We start from the raw sequence: 12,415 nt of genomic DNA, 5'->3' as shown, positions 1-12,415 counted from the left end.
AGTTTGCATGCAATAGAAAGCTGAAGAATGATTCAATTTGTACATTAGTCAAAATGTCTCTAGCAGCAGTGCAGACGACGGATCGGTGGAGACAAGGCTAGGGGTGAGGAGACTTATTAGGAGGCCACCATAATAGTCCAGGCAAAAGATTGTGCAGGCCTGAAATCAGGCAGTACAGTGAGGATAAGGAAGCACAGTCCGATCCAAGAGCTGCTGAGAAGATGGAAACTACAGGATTTGGTAGCTGGCTGGAAGTGAAGCAGGAAGCATCTAAAATCATAAATCATATTTCATTCAAACCTAAGACTCCATTAATTGTAAAAGGCGCCCTTACTTTATTTTCCACTAAGGAGAATCAGAAAAATAAAAACTGGTGATTTCCGCAGCCTCCAATGACACTGACCCATGTGAGAAGGCAATCTTTCTATGTGCTATCTCAGAAACAGAAGATATAACATTGCTTGTCGGTATTTTTCTTCCTTAGTTCAGGTAAAGTTCTTAGTGATTGCTTCGCAAAAAAATGTGGGAGTTGGTCATTCCTTCCACAGTGAGAGTTTGCTTCATTGATATCTAATGGATATCCACTGATGTTGCCATGCCTTTTCTCATATACAATGATGATTCATTTCAATTGCAAATAATAGTGTAATATTCCTAAGAAACTTTAAACAGATTAAACTCAATGATTCTCCAGAGAGCATCCCAAAATCCCTTCTGAAAATAAATTTAAAAGTTTACAAAGAAAGGCTCATAGTGTGGTTCCTACAATGGAAAATTTAATTCAGAAAATAATACTCTGAGCGACAATCACTAAGTTTGTGAAGGTGCAGATAGTATAACTACATCATAAACTGGGCACACTGGTGCATGCCTGTTGTCTCAGCTACTTGGGAGGCTGAGTCAGGAGGATTACATGGGCCCAGGAGTTCAAGGCTGTAGTGTGCAATGGCCACACCTGTGAGTAGCCACTGCACTCCAACCTGGGCAATGTGGCAAGACCCCGTCTCTTAAAACAACAAAAATGCCTATGTCATAATCACTGCCTAGCCCAACTGAAACCCAATAGCAACTGTGAAATGCCTGTCATTGTAAGATACATGCCAATTTTAAAGATCTTAAAATCAGGGAAGGATGTGTGTCTTGAAATCAGTGAAGTATGAGAGTCCCCATTTTGCCTCTTGGGTGGCTCAGTACATAAAAGTCACTTTTAATGATAGAGAGAACACAGAGAAGCAGACTTGGAGAGGAGGCAATGAGTTCATTTAGGGACACTCAGCACTGGAGATGGCAGTAGGACATCAGGTGGTGGGTCCCATGGAGGCTTTAGAAATAGGGGACTGATGCTTGAAGAAGGGTCTGGACTGGAGGGCAAGAATTGAGAAGCCTCCAACTTTGCTGGTGGCTGGAGCCACCAGAAGTGCAAGTCAGGAGAGGGAGATGAGGACTAAAGACACCTTGGCAGCACCTACACTCAGCTGGCAGTCAGGGGCAGAATGGTCACAGACGACAAGGAGAATACCCAGAGTACAGTGCCATGGAAACCGGGAAAGACAGAGTTCTAGGAAGGAAAAGGAAATGTAGTCACCACCATCTAGTGTGGGGAGAGGTCAGAATGGAGAGGAGCAGATCTGGAGAGACTTCAGACCTTGATTTCCATCCCTCTAACAACATTTAAAACCAACAAACAAACCAAAACCTTCCACGTCTTTTTTTTTTTTTATGTTGCATGGCAGAGTTACACAACACTTTATTATATAGTAGATGCTCTAGGAGATGCTACACAAAGGATGGTTGTTTATAGACATTTCATCCCATTCCTCCAGTCCCCCTAAAGTGACTCTTCAAAGCATTTGCCCCAAGTTTAATGGCAATGTGATTTATGATTTTTTTTTTTTCGAGACAGGGTCTCACTCTGTTGCCCAGTCTGGAGTGTAATGGCCCTATTTCAGCTCACTGCAACCACTGCCTCCTGGCCTCTTATCTCAGCCTCTCATGTAGCTAGGACCACAGGCACATGCTACCATGCCCAGCTAATATTTTGGTATTTTTTGTAGAGACAGGATCTCACTGTGTTGCCCAGGCTGATCTCAAACTCCTGGCCTTAAGAGATCCACCTGCCTTGGGCTCCCAAAGTGCTGGGATTATAGATGTAAGCCACTGCGCCTGGCCAGGCAATGTTTTGTTTGCTTGTTTTTGTTGTTTTTGTTTTAATTTTTTATTTCCATAAGGTTATTGGGGAACAGGTGGTGGTTAGTTACATAAGTTCTTTAGTGATGATTTGTGAGATTTTGGTGCACACATCACCTGAGCAGTGTACACTGCACTCAATTTGTAGTCTTTCATCCCTCAACCCCTTCCCACTCGTTCCTCCTGAGTCCCTAAAGTCCATTATGTCATTCTTATGCCTTTGCACCCTCATAGCTTAGCTCCCACTCATGAGTGACAACATACAATGTTTGGTTTTCCATTCCTGAGTTATTTCACTTAGAGTAATAGTCTCCCATCTCATCCAGGTCGCTGCAAATGCCATTAATTCATTCTTATTTATGGCTGAGTAGTATTCCATTCTGTGTGTGCATATATATACACACATATACATACATACATATCACTGTTTCTTTATCCACTCGTTGATTGATGATGTGGCCTTTCGGCTGTTTTCACATTTTTGCAACTGAGAATTGTGCTACTATAAACACGCATGTACAAGTATCTTTTTTGTATAATGATACCCAGTAGATACCCAGCAGTGGGACTGCAGGATCGAATGGTAGTTCTACCTTTAGTTCTTTAAGGAATCTCCACACTGTTTTCCGTAGTGGCTGTACTAGTTTACATTCCCACCGGCAGGGTAGAAGTGTTCCCTTTCACCACATCCACGCCAACATCTATTATTTCTTTGGTTTTTTGATTATGGCCATTCTTGCAGGAGTAAGCAAAACCTTCCACTTCTCCACTGATATTCCTCATTTCAGCAAATGGCACTATTATTCGCCACTGTTCAAGGTAAAAACTGAAGAGCATCTTCAGTTCGTCTTTGAAACCCTTACCACCTGCATCCTGTTGGCTCTGTCTTCAAAATACACCCAAAACCACTCACCACCCTCCAGTCTGAGCCTCCAGCCCCTCTTGTCTGGACTGTGGGGCAGCCATCATCTGCTGTTCTTCCTGCCTTTCTCTCTCACTACCAGTCCTGCAGCAGCCAGAGAGCCTTTATTTTTTTAAATCATAAAGGCTAGCATGCGTGTAAAGAAATACTCAAACTCATTATTAATAAGCAGGGGGGCAAAGCACTCTAAAACAATGATGAGCTGTCATTTTTACCCATTAGATGGATAAAAATTAGAAATCCAGAAATTGCCACACGTTGAGAGGCTGGGCAGGGGGGAGGCAGATGCGGACCTCAGGCAGGGTGGGGCTGCTGGTGCACACGTGCGCCTGACCCACAGTCCTGCTCCTGGGCACGTCCGAGGAGGTGCCACGCAGCATTGTTTGCAGCAGGGAAGAACAGGAGAACTGCAGGCACTATATCGCTCAGGGAGCACCCTCAGACATGGGTACCCTACAAGAATGCCTGGCCTGGAGCTCAGCCATCCAGAGTGGGCACGGCCTCTGAAGCCCCGACAGGTGCCACACGGTCTCCAGTCGGGGCGGGGATGGAGTGAGGGGTGGAGACCTACACACTCATCTAAATGGATGTGGTAGTAATAAGCCCTGAACTGAGGAGTGTGAGGAACTGAGCCCCAGCCCTGGCTTTTGAAGACAGTCAACCAGATCCTCTCACTCTCCTGCTTAAAATCCTCTAACACCTCCTCATACTTCCACTAAGAAAACTCTCCAATGACTTCCAATCACACACCACCCAAAATCCCAACTTCTGACCTTCGCCTAAGAGAATGTCCCTGACCTGGGCCTGCTGCCCACCCTCACCCCCACCCCTCACTCACTGTGCTCCACCAGGCTGGCCGACCCCACCCTTGGACCCCAAGCTTGTTCCCATCCAGTGGCCTTTGTGACATTTCCTTTGCCTGATCCTCAAAGAGCTGGCTCCGTGTAGCCGTTCAGCTCTCAACTCAAATGTCACTCTTAAAAAAGGCTCTCCAAACCCTCAATCTAAAGCAGCCCCCACCCTAACACCATTGCATTGCAGCCTCTACCTCCTGGGCTCAAGAGATCCTCCCACCTCAGCCCCTCAGTAGCTGGGACTATATGTGTGCAACACCACCCCTAGGATTTTTTTTTTAAGTAGAGACAGGATCTCACTATGTTACCCAGGCTGGTCTCAAACTCCTGGACTCAAGCAATCCTCCTGCCTTGGCCTCCCAAAGTGCTGAGATTAACAGGTATGAGCAACCACATCCGGCCTTTTTTTTTTTTTGAGACAGAGTCTCGCTTTGTCACCCAGGCTGGAGTGCAGTGGCGCGATCTCGGCTCACTGCAAGCTCCGCCTCCCGGGTTCAGACCATTCTCCTGCCTCAGCCTCCAAGTAGCTGGGACTACAGGCGCCCGCCACCTCGCCCGGCTAATTTTCTGTATTTTTAGTAGAGACGGGGTTTCACCGTGTTAGCCAGGATGGTCTCGATCTCCTGACCTCGTGATCCACCCGCCTCGGCCTCCCAAAGTGCTGGGATTACAGGCGTGAGCCACCACGCCCAGCTATTTTTTCTTTATATCCCTGATATGTATCTAAAATTACCATAATTATTTATTTATTATCTGTCTCCCTCAACTAGAAAGTAACTCCAAAACAACAGGGGCTACATTTTTCTTATTCACTGCTGTGTCCATAATAACAAAAAGAATGATCCTTAAAAATCTCCAGAAAAAAAGGCCTGAATGGTCTTACAGAGAACGGTGCTGGGGAGAGGTAGAAACAAGAGCAACACTCAATGGGTAGAGGGGAAATGGAAGACCAGAAAGTGGAGGCAGGGAGTCAGGACCCCTCCCTGGATGGGCTTGGCTTGACGGAAGGGATGGGACAAGAGCTAAAAGGAAAGGACATAGCTTCCGCCCACCTGCCTGTCCCTCTGCAGGATCCCAGGGAAGCTGAGCTATGTGCTCCAGGCCCCTCAGGGCTGGCTGGTTGGTTGCCTTCTCTGCCCCCAGGCCCCTGGCCCCTGGCCCTGCCCTACCTGGTGTCCTGGTTGGAGTCCTGGGCCAGCCTCACCAGGTTGTGCACCAACATGTCTGTGCTGTCTCTGGAGCCCGAGAGAAGCTTCTCAGCACCGATCTGCTCCAGCACAGCTGACAGGTGCTCGGCTGCATATTTCCGGACCAAGGGGCTCCGGTGGCTGAAAGGAAATCATGGTCCCGGGGTCAGTCTCAGGACAGTGGTGTGGGAGTCCCCAGGCTGGCAAACATAGATCTACCACTGCAGACCCATGCTTCATGCCAGCCAGGGGCTCCAAAACTACATGTCCCCATGTGAGCTGAGGGGAATCTTTGAGGAAAGAGCGCTCACTTTCTACTAACAGGGTGACAGCAACAACAGGAGAGGGAAGGAAAGCGACATGAAGCTACATGACGTTCCCCAATACACCGTATGCCTACTGTTCCAGGGAGCTTCCTGCACACATAACCTTCCTTTTTTCTAAATACTCTTCTCCATCTTCCCTCCACCTAGAAAAGTCCTACCTAACCAACGTCTCCTCTTCCTTCCTTCCCCAGCCCCACAGGCAGAATTAGACGTCCCACCCACCGCCCGAGGTAGCTGTCTTTGTCCCCGGGGAAGGACAGTTGCACCCTTCGGGCCCCCATCAGGCTGCCAGCTCCCTGTGGGTGGGGACGAGGTTGTCTGTCTCTCTTGACTAGGAAGTAACTCCAAAACAACAGGGGCTTCATTTTTCTTTTTCACTGCTGTATCCATAATGACGAAAAGAGTGATCATTAAGTATCTCCAGAAATGAAAGGCCTGAATGGTCTTACAGAGAACAGTAGTGGGGTGAGGTAGAAACAAGAGCAACACTCAATGGACAGAAGGGAAATGGAAGGCAAGAAAGTGGAGGCAGGGAGTAAGGACTCCTTGCTGAATGGGCTTGGCTTGACAGAAGGGATGGGACAAGAGCTAAAAGGAAAGGACATAGCTTCCACCCACCTGCCTGTCCCTCTGCAGGATCCCAGGAAAGCTAAGCTGCGTGCTCCAGGCCCCTCAGGGCTGGCTGTTGCCTTCTCTAATCCCAGGCCCTTGGCCCTGCCCTACCTGGTGTCCTGGCTGGAGTTCTGATTCCCCCTCTGTGGCAACCCCACCGCCCTGCTGGTGCCTGACACATCCCTGGCGCTCAGCAGGAGCTTAATGCATGTTTGCTGAACTGAACTGAGAGAGGAGGGAGAAGAGGGATTCATGGGTGAGTTGGTGACCATAACAAGTGGAATCTGAGCTCTATAAGAGAAACCCGTCAGAACGGCACCTCTTTCAAAGGGCCTCTCTGTTCATACTCCATCAGAAAGCACTGACCCTTTTGTCCCGTACAGTCCCACCCCAGTGGAACACAGTGGGGGACATCAGAGCTCTCCCTACTCAGCTTGGTCCTTGGACCAGCAGCACTGGCATCTGAACCAGAATCTGCATTTCAGCAAGATCCCAGTGGACTCAGATGCACAAGCCGTGACCCTGGTTCTTGTTGACAGTGATCAATTGCCTGTCCCTCCATGCCAGCACCTTTTATCCATTATCTCACATCCACCTCATTAGCTACTATTATCATCATCATTCTGCAGGTGAGGAAGCTGAGCCAAAGGGAGGCATCCAGAAAAAAAAAAAATGCAATTCATTTCTCCTAAGTTAATTATAGACACAGTAAGCACTCAGTGAATGCAGGTATGGGCAGGCACCATTCTAAGTGTGCTTTCATGAGTCAATTCAATTCCTTCTCATAACAACCTCATAAGGGAGACACCATTATTATCCCCATTTTACAGATGAGTCAACTGAGACTCAGAGAAGTGAAGTGACAATCAGGATGTGAACCCAGGTGATGTGGCTGGGCAGGATCTCACCCTTTGCAATATGCTATGGTGCAGTTACTAAAGGTCTCCCAGCTGGTCCAACAGGCCCCCGGGGCTACTGAGAAACCTCATGCATCGGTGCAATGATCCACTTATGGGGTGGAGAGGCCTTTTGCTCTGTGGGAGAAGCGGCTTAGGAAATGCTTTTGGTTTTGCCTTTAGTGTGGGTTGTTAATGACAGGGAAAACAAATCTGCAGAAAAGCTCCAACAGGAGCCCAATACCTTCCCCTCCCCAGGAGCAGATCCAGTGGGGCAAGCTGAAAAAGGAAACTTTGCGTCTTTCTCACTGGCCCACATTTCATCAGAAAGCAACACTGCTCCTGCGGGTGGCAGGAGCTCCAGGGCCCATGCTCAGGCTGCCTCCGCAGCCCTGTCTCCCGGGGTGCTCCCACAGCCATGGTGTGCTCCCCAGCCTTGGAGTGCAACAGCCCCTTCCTGTTCCAGCCAGAGCTCCCTGCATCACCCCGGCCCGGCCGATGAAAAGTGGGAGAGAAGCCTGGTGCCCGGCACAGGGAAGCAGGGGTCTTCTTCCTCCCCTAGCTAAGTGGAAGGCACCTGCTGTGAAGTCTGAGGTGGGCCCCTTCACTCTGAACCTCTGATCCATCACCCCGGCCTCTAGCATCCCGAGGGACCCCCTGCAGCCTCACTCGCCTGCTTCCCTCCCTCCCTGGACCCTTCCCTCCTTTCACATCCCAGGGCCTCTCCCCTTGCCTTACCCTCCCTGACCTCCCCCGCCCCTCAGACAACAGGCAGCCACATACTAGACACCAGCCGAGGTGAGGACCACCAGGGAGCGGGCAAGGGTCACGTTCTCCACCATGGCCCTCAGGGACTGGCCAGCTGCTCTCCGGATGAACTCGCTGGTGTCCCCCATCTTCTGCAGCAAGCAGCGGGCAATCTCCTCAGCCTCCTGGTCCATATTCTTCTTCAAGGCCTGGAAGAGGTCTCCCAAGGTGGTGATGGCCAGGCAAGACACCTTGGACCGCAGGTTGGTGACCTTGGAGAGAGGAGAGGGGCCCTCCAGGGTGCTGGACCCTGCCAAGGGCTCTAGGACGCACGGAGAATGGGCCCTGCACCACCCTCTTCCTCCACCCCCACCCTTCCCCTGACCTAGGTCTTGCCACACTGGAAACGAAAACCCTGCAGCCGCTCTGAGCAAAACTGTCCCATTTCATTATCATCTCAATTATTAATCCCGTCATCATCATGACCATAGGAAATGTGTACACTCTGACTTCAAAGCACTTTTACAAAGAATGTCTGATTTTATCTTTGCAACTACCAAATGAGAAGTAGGTACCATGAGAAGCCCAGTAGTGCTGACTGAGGCTCTAATTAACCTGGGAGAACGTAACTATTTTTCCTGGATGCCTCACTTTGCAAAGGAAACAGAGACTCCAGGCCACATGCAGGAAGGCAGATGCTCCCAACACAGCCCAGGCCCTCGTGTGTCAACAAAACAGCGTCCTTCGTATTCATCCCCCCGACCCCCACTGGAGCCCCCCGCTCCCAGGAGCAGGGCACAGCCTCCAGGTGAAACCAAATGCAGCCTCCTGCCTCTCTGGACCCAGCTAGACCAAGCTCCAGAGCCATGAAAGAAAGGCTTTGGGAAACACTGCCACTGCCCTGGAGTTGGGGATCTGGCCCAGGATGCTCCATCCCTCCTTAGCCAGAGGACCATGCAGGCTGACACGTGGGCACGTAGGATTCTAATTGTTTCCATTCCCAAAGATTACAAATAAGGAAACCCCAGGCTTGTTTTCCAAACTGAGAAATGGGTGGCTACCTCCTACCTCAGTGGCTGAAGGCTGAGAAATAGGCAGGGATCCCCATGTTCCTGGAGCCACAGCCCCTCCACAGCTGCTAGCGGATTGCATCGAGCAGCCGCGGTGAGGCCAAATGCACAGCACACAGGCTGGGGGGCCTCACCTCCCCAGTCACCGCCAAGCACACGTCGTGCAGCCTCCCGGTGAGGACCTCTGAGTGACAGGCTGCCAGGCGCTGGATGCTCACCAGGCCCTTCTGCTTCATCTGCCTGAGAAGCAAGGCCAGGCCCTGTTGCAGGCGGTGGGGAGGAAGGAGCCCCACCCCTCTGCAGACTAGGGGCCCCACATCACACAGCATCACGGTCCACCCTCACCCACAGCAGGGTGCCATTGCATGGCCTCAGAGTAGAGTTTCCTGGGGTAACACCCTGGCCTGGAATCCTAACCACTCAGTAAAAGCCAGTTTTATGTGGCCTCTGGCCAGCCCTCAGCTCTGACAGTGCTGTATGGAAGCCCACCCCCAGGACCTATCTGGGTCCTCGACGCAAAGCCAACACCTTCAGTAAAAGGCACTTGAACAGGGAGGACTAAAGGCAGGGAGGGCTCCTCACAAATGTTCTGGAGCCCGAGGCATTGCTTTGCTCATGACCACGGTCCTGTGTCCCCACAGTGGGAGGAGCGCTTGGAGCAGATTCAATTTCATTCAGAGAAATAAAGGGTTGCGGCCTTTCCTGGGCCCCACGGTGTGGAATCAAATGCATCCTTGCCATGCCTGGCTTTGGCACATCACATACATTACAGAGCCACGCATAGGCTGCTTGGAGGGTCCCAGGGCACACCCATGAAGCCAGGAGCACCTCACAGTCATGCACACATGCACATAAACACACGCATATCTATATGCATGCACACAGTCCTCCCTCCAAACTGGCTTTTACCCTCCGTGGTGCTGGAACCCCAGAGTGGGAGAGGAGGGAAGTTGAGGGGCAGAAGCTATTCTGCAACAGCCCCTGCTTCTGGCCGGAACACAGCACATGGCGGAGGCGTCTCCTCACCAGTCACTGCTGTTGAGGCACTGGAGTGCATCCATCAGCCCCAGCTCCGGGTTCGAGAAAGGCCTCAACTCCTTCCAGCCTCTAAGATCCATCTCCTCCTCTTCTTCCCATTCAGGAGAACCCAGTGTGAGCACCGCAGGTAATGAGTTAGCTGCATTCACAGGAAAGAAACAGCAGGCTTCACACAGCAGGACAGGCAAGAGCCTGAGTGGCCGCTCCTGCCACCACTCTCCTTGGGAGGCCATGCCACCACCCTGAGCCCACCTAACAGGGAGGGTGTACAAGGGGAAGTGCCTGGTGAGGCTAAGAACCCAGCGCCTGGGCTTCCCTCCCCAGGAGCCATGAAGACCTCCTCACTCTACCTTTGACTGACTTTTCCCCTTCCTGCCCTTGCCAATGTGATTCTTATAAACAGACTTGTGATAAGCCACGTGATGTCATGGGACAAAAAACCCCCCCCAGCCAAGGGAACGCCTCCAAACCTGCCCCATCTGTGGTAGGGTGGGGCCCCCTCAGCCATCAATGAATGATCTCCCTACTCACTTTGGTGGCAGTCTAACCTCATCCCCAACCAGAGGCCCATGTGGTCAGCGCCTCCTCCTTCCCTCCTGCTATCCAGCCTTTTGTGAGGTTGCCCACGAGCAGGGAAGGGTCCAAGAGCAGATGGCTGGAGGAAGGCAATGTAGCTAACTGGCACCCACATGGTCCAGATGCAGCCACACACGCAGCAACCCACAACAAGCAGGTCGTCATGTTTCCTAGGCTCTCCTGCCCTGCGGACAGATGCTGGAATCAGAAACTCCTAGGACAGGAAGGAATCTTACAGGGCCTCTGTCTAGCCAAATGCCCTGATCACACAGTTGAGGTCTCAGAGGCCCAGAGAGGGTGGGGGACACTCCACAGCCCCTCAGCTCCTCTGTCAGCACAACCAGGACAAGAAGGTTCCCTTCCCAGTCCAGAGCTCTCACTACCACATCTTCCTTCCTGGCAAGTTTTCTTCTGAGCTTCACCTCCACCAGGATGATTTTCATCACAGTACATCTGGAGGTACTGGGCAAGTCTGAGTGGAGAAGAAGCCCTTTACTGAATGTGGAGGCACAGCCGGGCACAGTAGCTCACACCTGTAATCCTAGCACTTTGGGAGGCCGAGGCGGGCGGATCAGCTGAGGTTAGGAGTTCAACACCAGCCTGCCCAACATAGTGAAACCCTGTCTCTACTAAAAATACAAAACTTAACTGGGCATAGTGGTACATGCCTGTAATCCCAAATACTTGGGAGGCTGAGGCAGGAGAATCGCTTGAATTCGGGAAGCGTAGATTGCAGTGAGCCGAGATCATGTCACTGCACTCCATCCTGGGCAACAGAATGAGATTCAGTCTCGGGGATTAAAAAAAAAAAAAAAAAGTAGAGACACAAAGCCCTCACTCTTGGACTCTCTTTTCAGCACTGCCCTTGGCAAGTGGAACGGTCTCTTAATCAGTTCTTTCAGTCACTCTCTGAAAGGCAGAAGGTAACATCCAACCTCCTCATCCTTCCCTGGGCAGCAGGGACATGAATGACATGCTGTCTGCAACGCTCTCAAAATGAGGCTCGGTCTTCTGGAGAGAGCAATCCAGCCTCCTGCCCCGCTGCCCCCCTTCCCCGCCTTCCCCGCCTTCCCCACACCCTGCAGGGGCATTTAGCATCCACTGGACTTAAAAACAAACCCACAAAAGGCATTGGCAGGGGGCCTCCAGCCTCCAGTGTCTTGAGGGCTTGTGTGGCCTCCCCCTTTGCCCTATGTCTGACAGCTTTCCTGTCAGGTTCATATTTGTGCCTTCTGGTTCAGTCATTTCTATTTTTCACACACAAAACAGAAGAAATTGAACAGATCCTGAGCTGAGCTCACCTAAACCAACCCAGTCTCCCAAGAAAGGCCAGCTCCTTGTTGGAAACAGTGAGTTCCTCTTCAAAGTTCCCACCTGTCCTCTATTTTCAAAGCTTAACTTCCTTGCCTCCTTGCCCCTAGTTACGGTAAACAACTTGCCAGCCATTCCCAATCTGTGACCCACATCAGTTCCCAATCTGTAACAACCCACATCTGATCCTTATTTGACGTCCTTAGTTCCAAAACTGCTCTTCCCGCCGCTGGAGCCCCACCCCCACCCCACCCCCATTTGAAGTAGCCGGTCCGGATCAGCTTAGATTGTGCCGTCTGACCCCAGCCAATGGGGACCGGACACAGTTGTAGGGACTGACTGCGTTCGGGATAAAAACTGCTTCCCTCCTTTGTTGGGTGTGCTCTCGCACACCAGAAGAATGAGCAGCAGCCTTCTGCGGAAGTAAATTTGCCTCGATGAGGAAATCCTTTATTTGAGTGCTCATTTTCTTTGTGACTCCTAGCTCCTATTTCCAACACCCTCACAGGACATATTAGGAGAATCAGGAGGACAAGCAGGTTTACAATCCTGAAATACTATCATTTCCAGCCAGACTGAAAACCCAAACTATAAAGCAAGTTAAGGGATTCTTCGTTCACTGTGAGAAGAGAGGAAGATGAGGAGGATTCGAATGAAGCTTCCAAGATGGTTGTAAGAGGAGAATGTCG

General features: G+C 50.9%; 1 protein-coding gene across 1 annotated transcript in view; it reads right to left on the bottom strand.

Annotated features, from left to right (window-relative positions):
- Positions 1-12,415, bottom strand: part of TOGARAM2 (TOG array regulator of axonemal microtubules 2) — a 54,042-nt gene that overhangs the window by 19,868 nt on the left and 21,759 nt on the right. The window contains 4 exon segments of the mRNA XM_025353515.1: positions 5,133-5,291; positions 7,768-8,003; positions 8,936-9,041; positions 9,828-9,978. Of these exon segments, the coding sequence (XP_025209300.1) occupies positions 5,133-5,291; positions 7,768-8,003; positions 8,936-9,041; positions 9,828-9,978 (652 nt within the window).

The sequence above is a fragment of the Theropithecus gelada genome, chromosome 13 (genome assembly GCF_003255815.1).
Source record: "Theropithecus gelada isolate Dixy chromosome 13, Tgel_1.0, whole genome shotgun sequence".
NCBI lineage: Eukaryota > Metazoa > Chordata > Mammalia > Primates > Cercopithecidae > Theropithecus > Theropithecus gelada.
The sequence above is the reverse complement of the archived record's forward strand: the minus strand, read 5'-3'. Positions and strand labels throughout refer to the sequence as shown.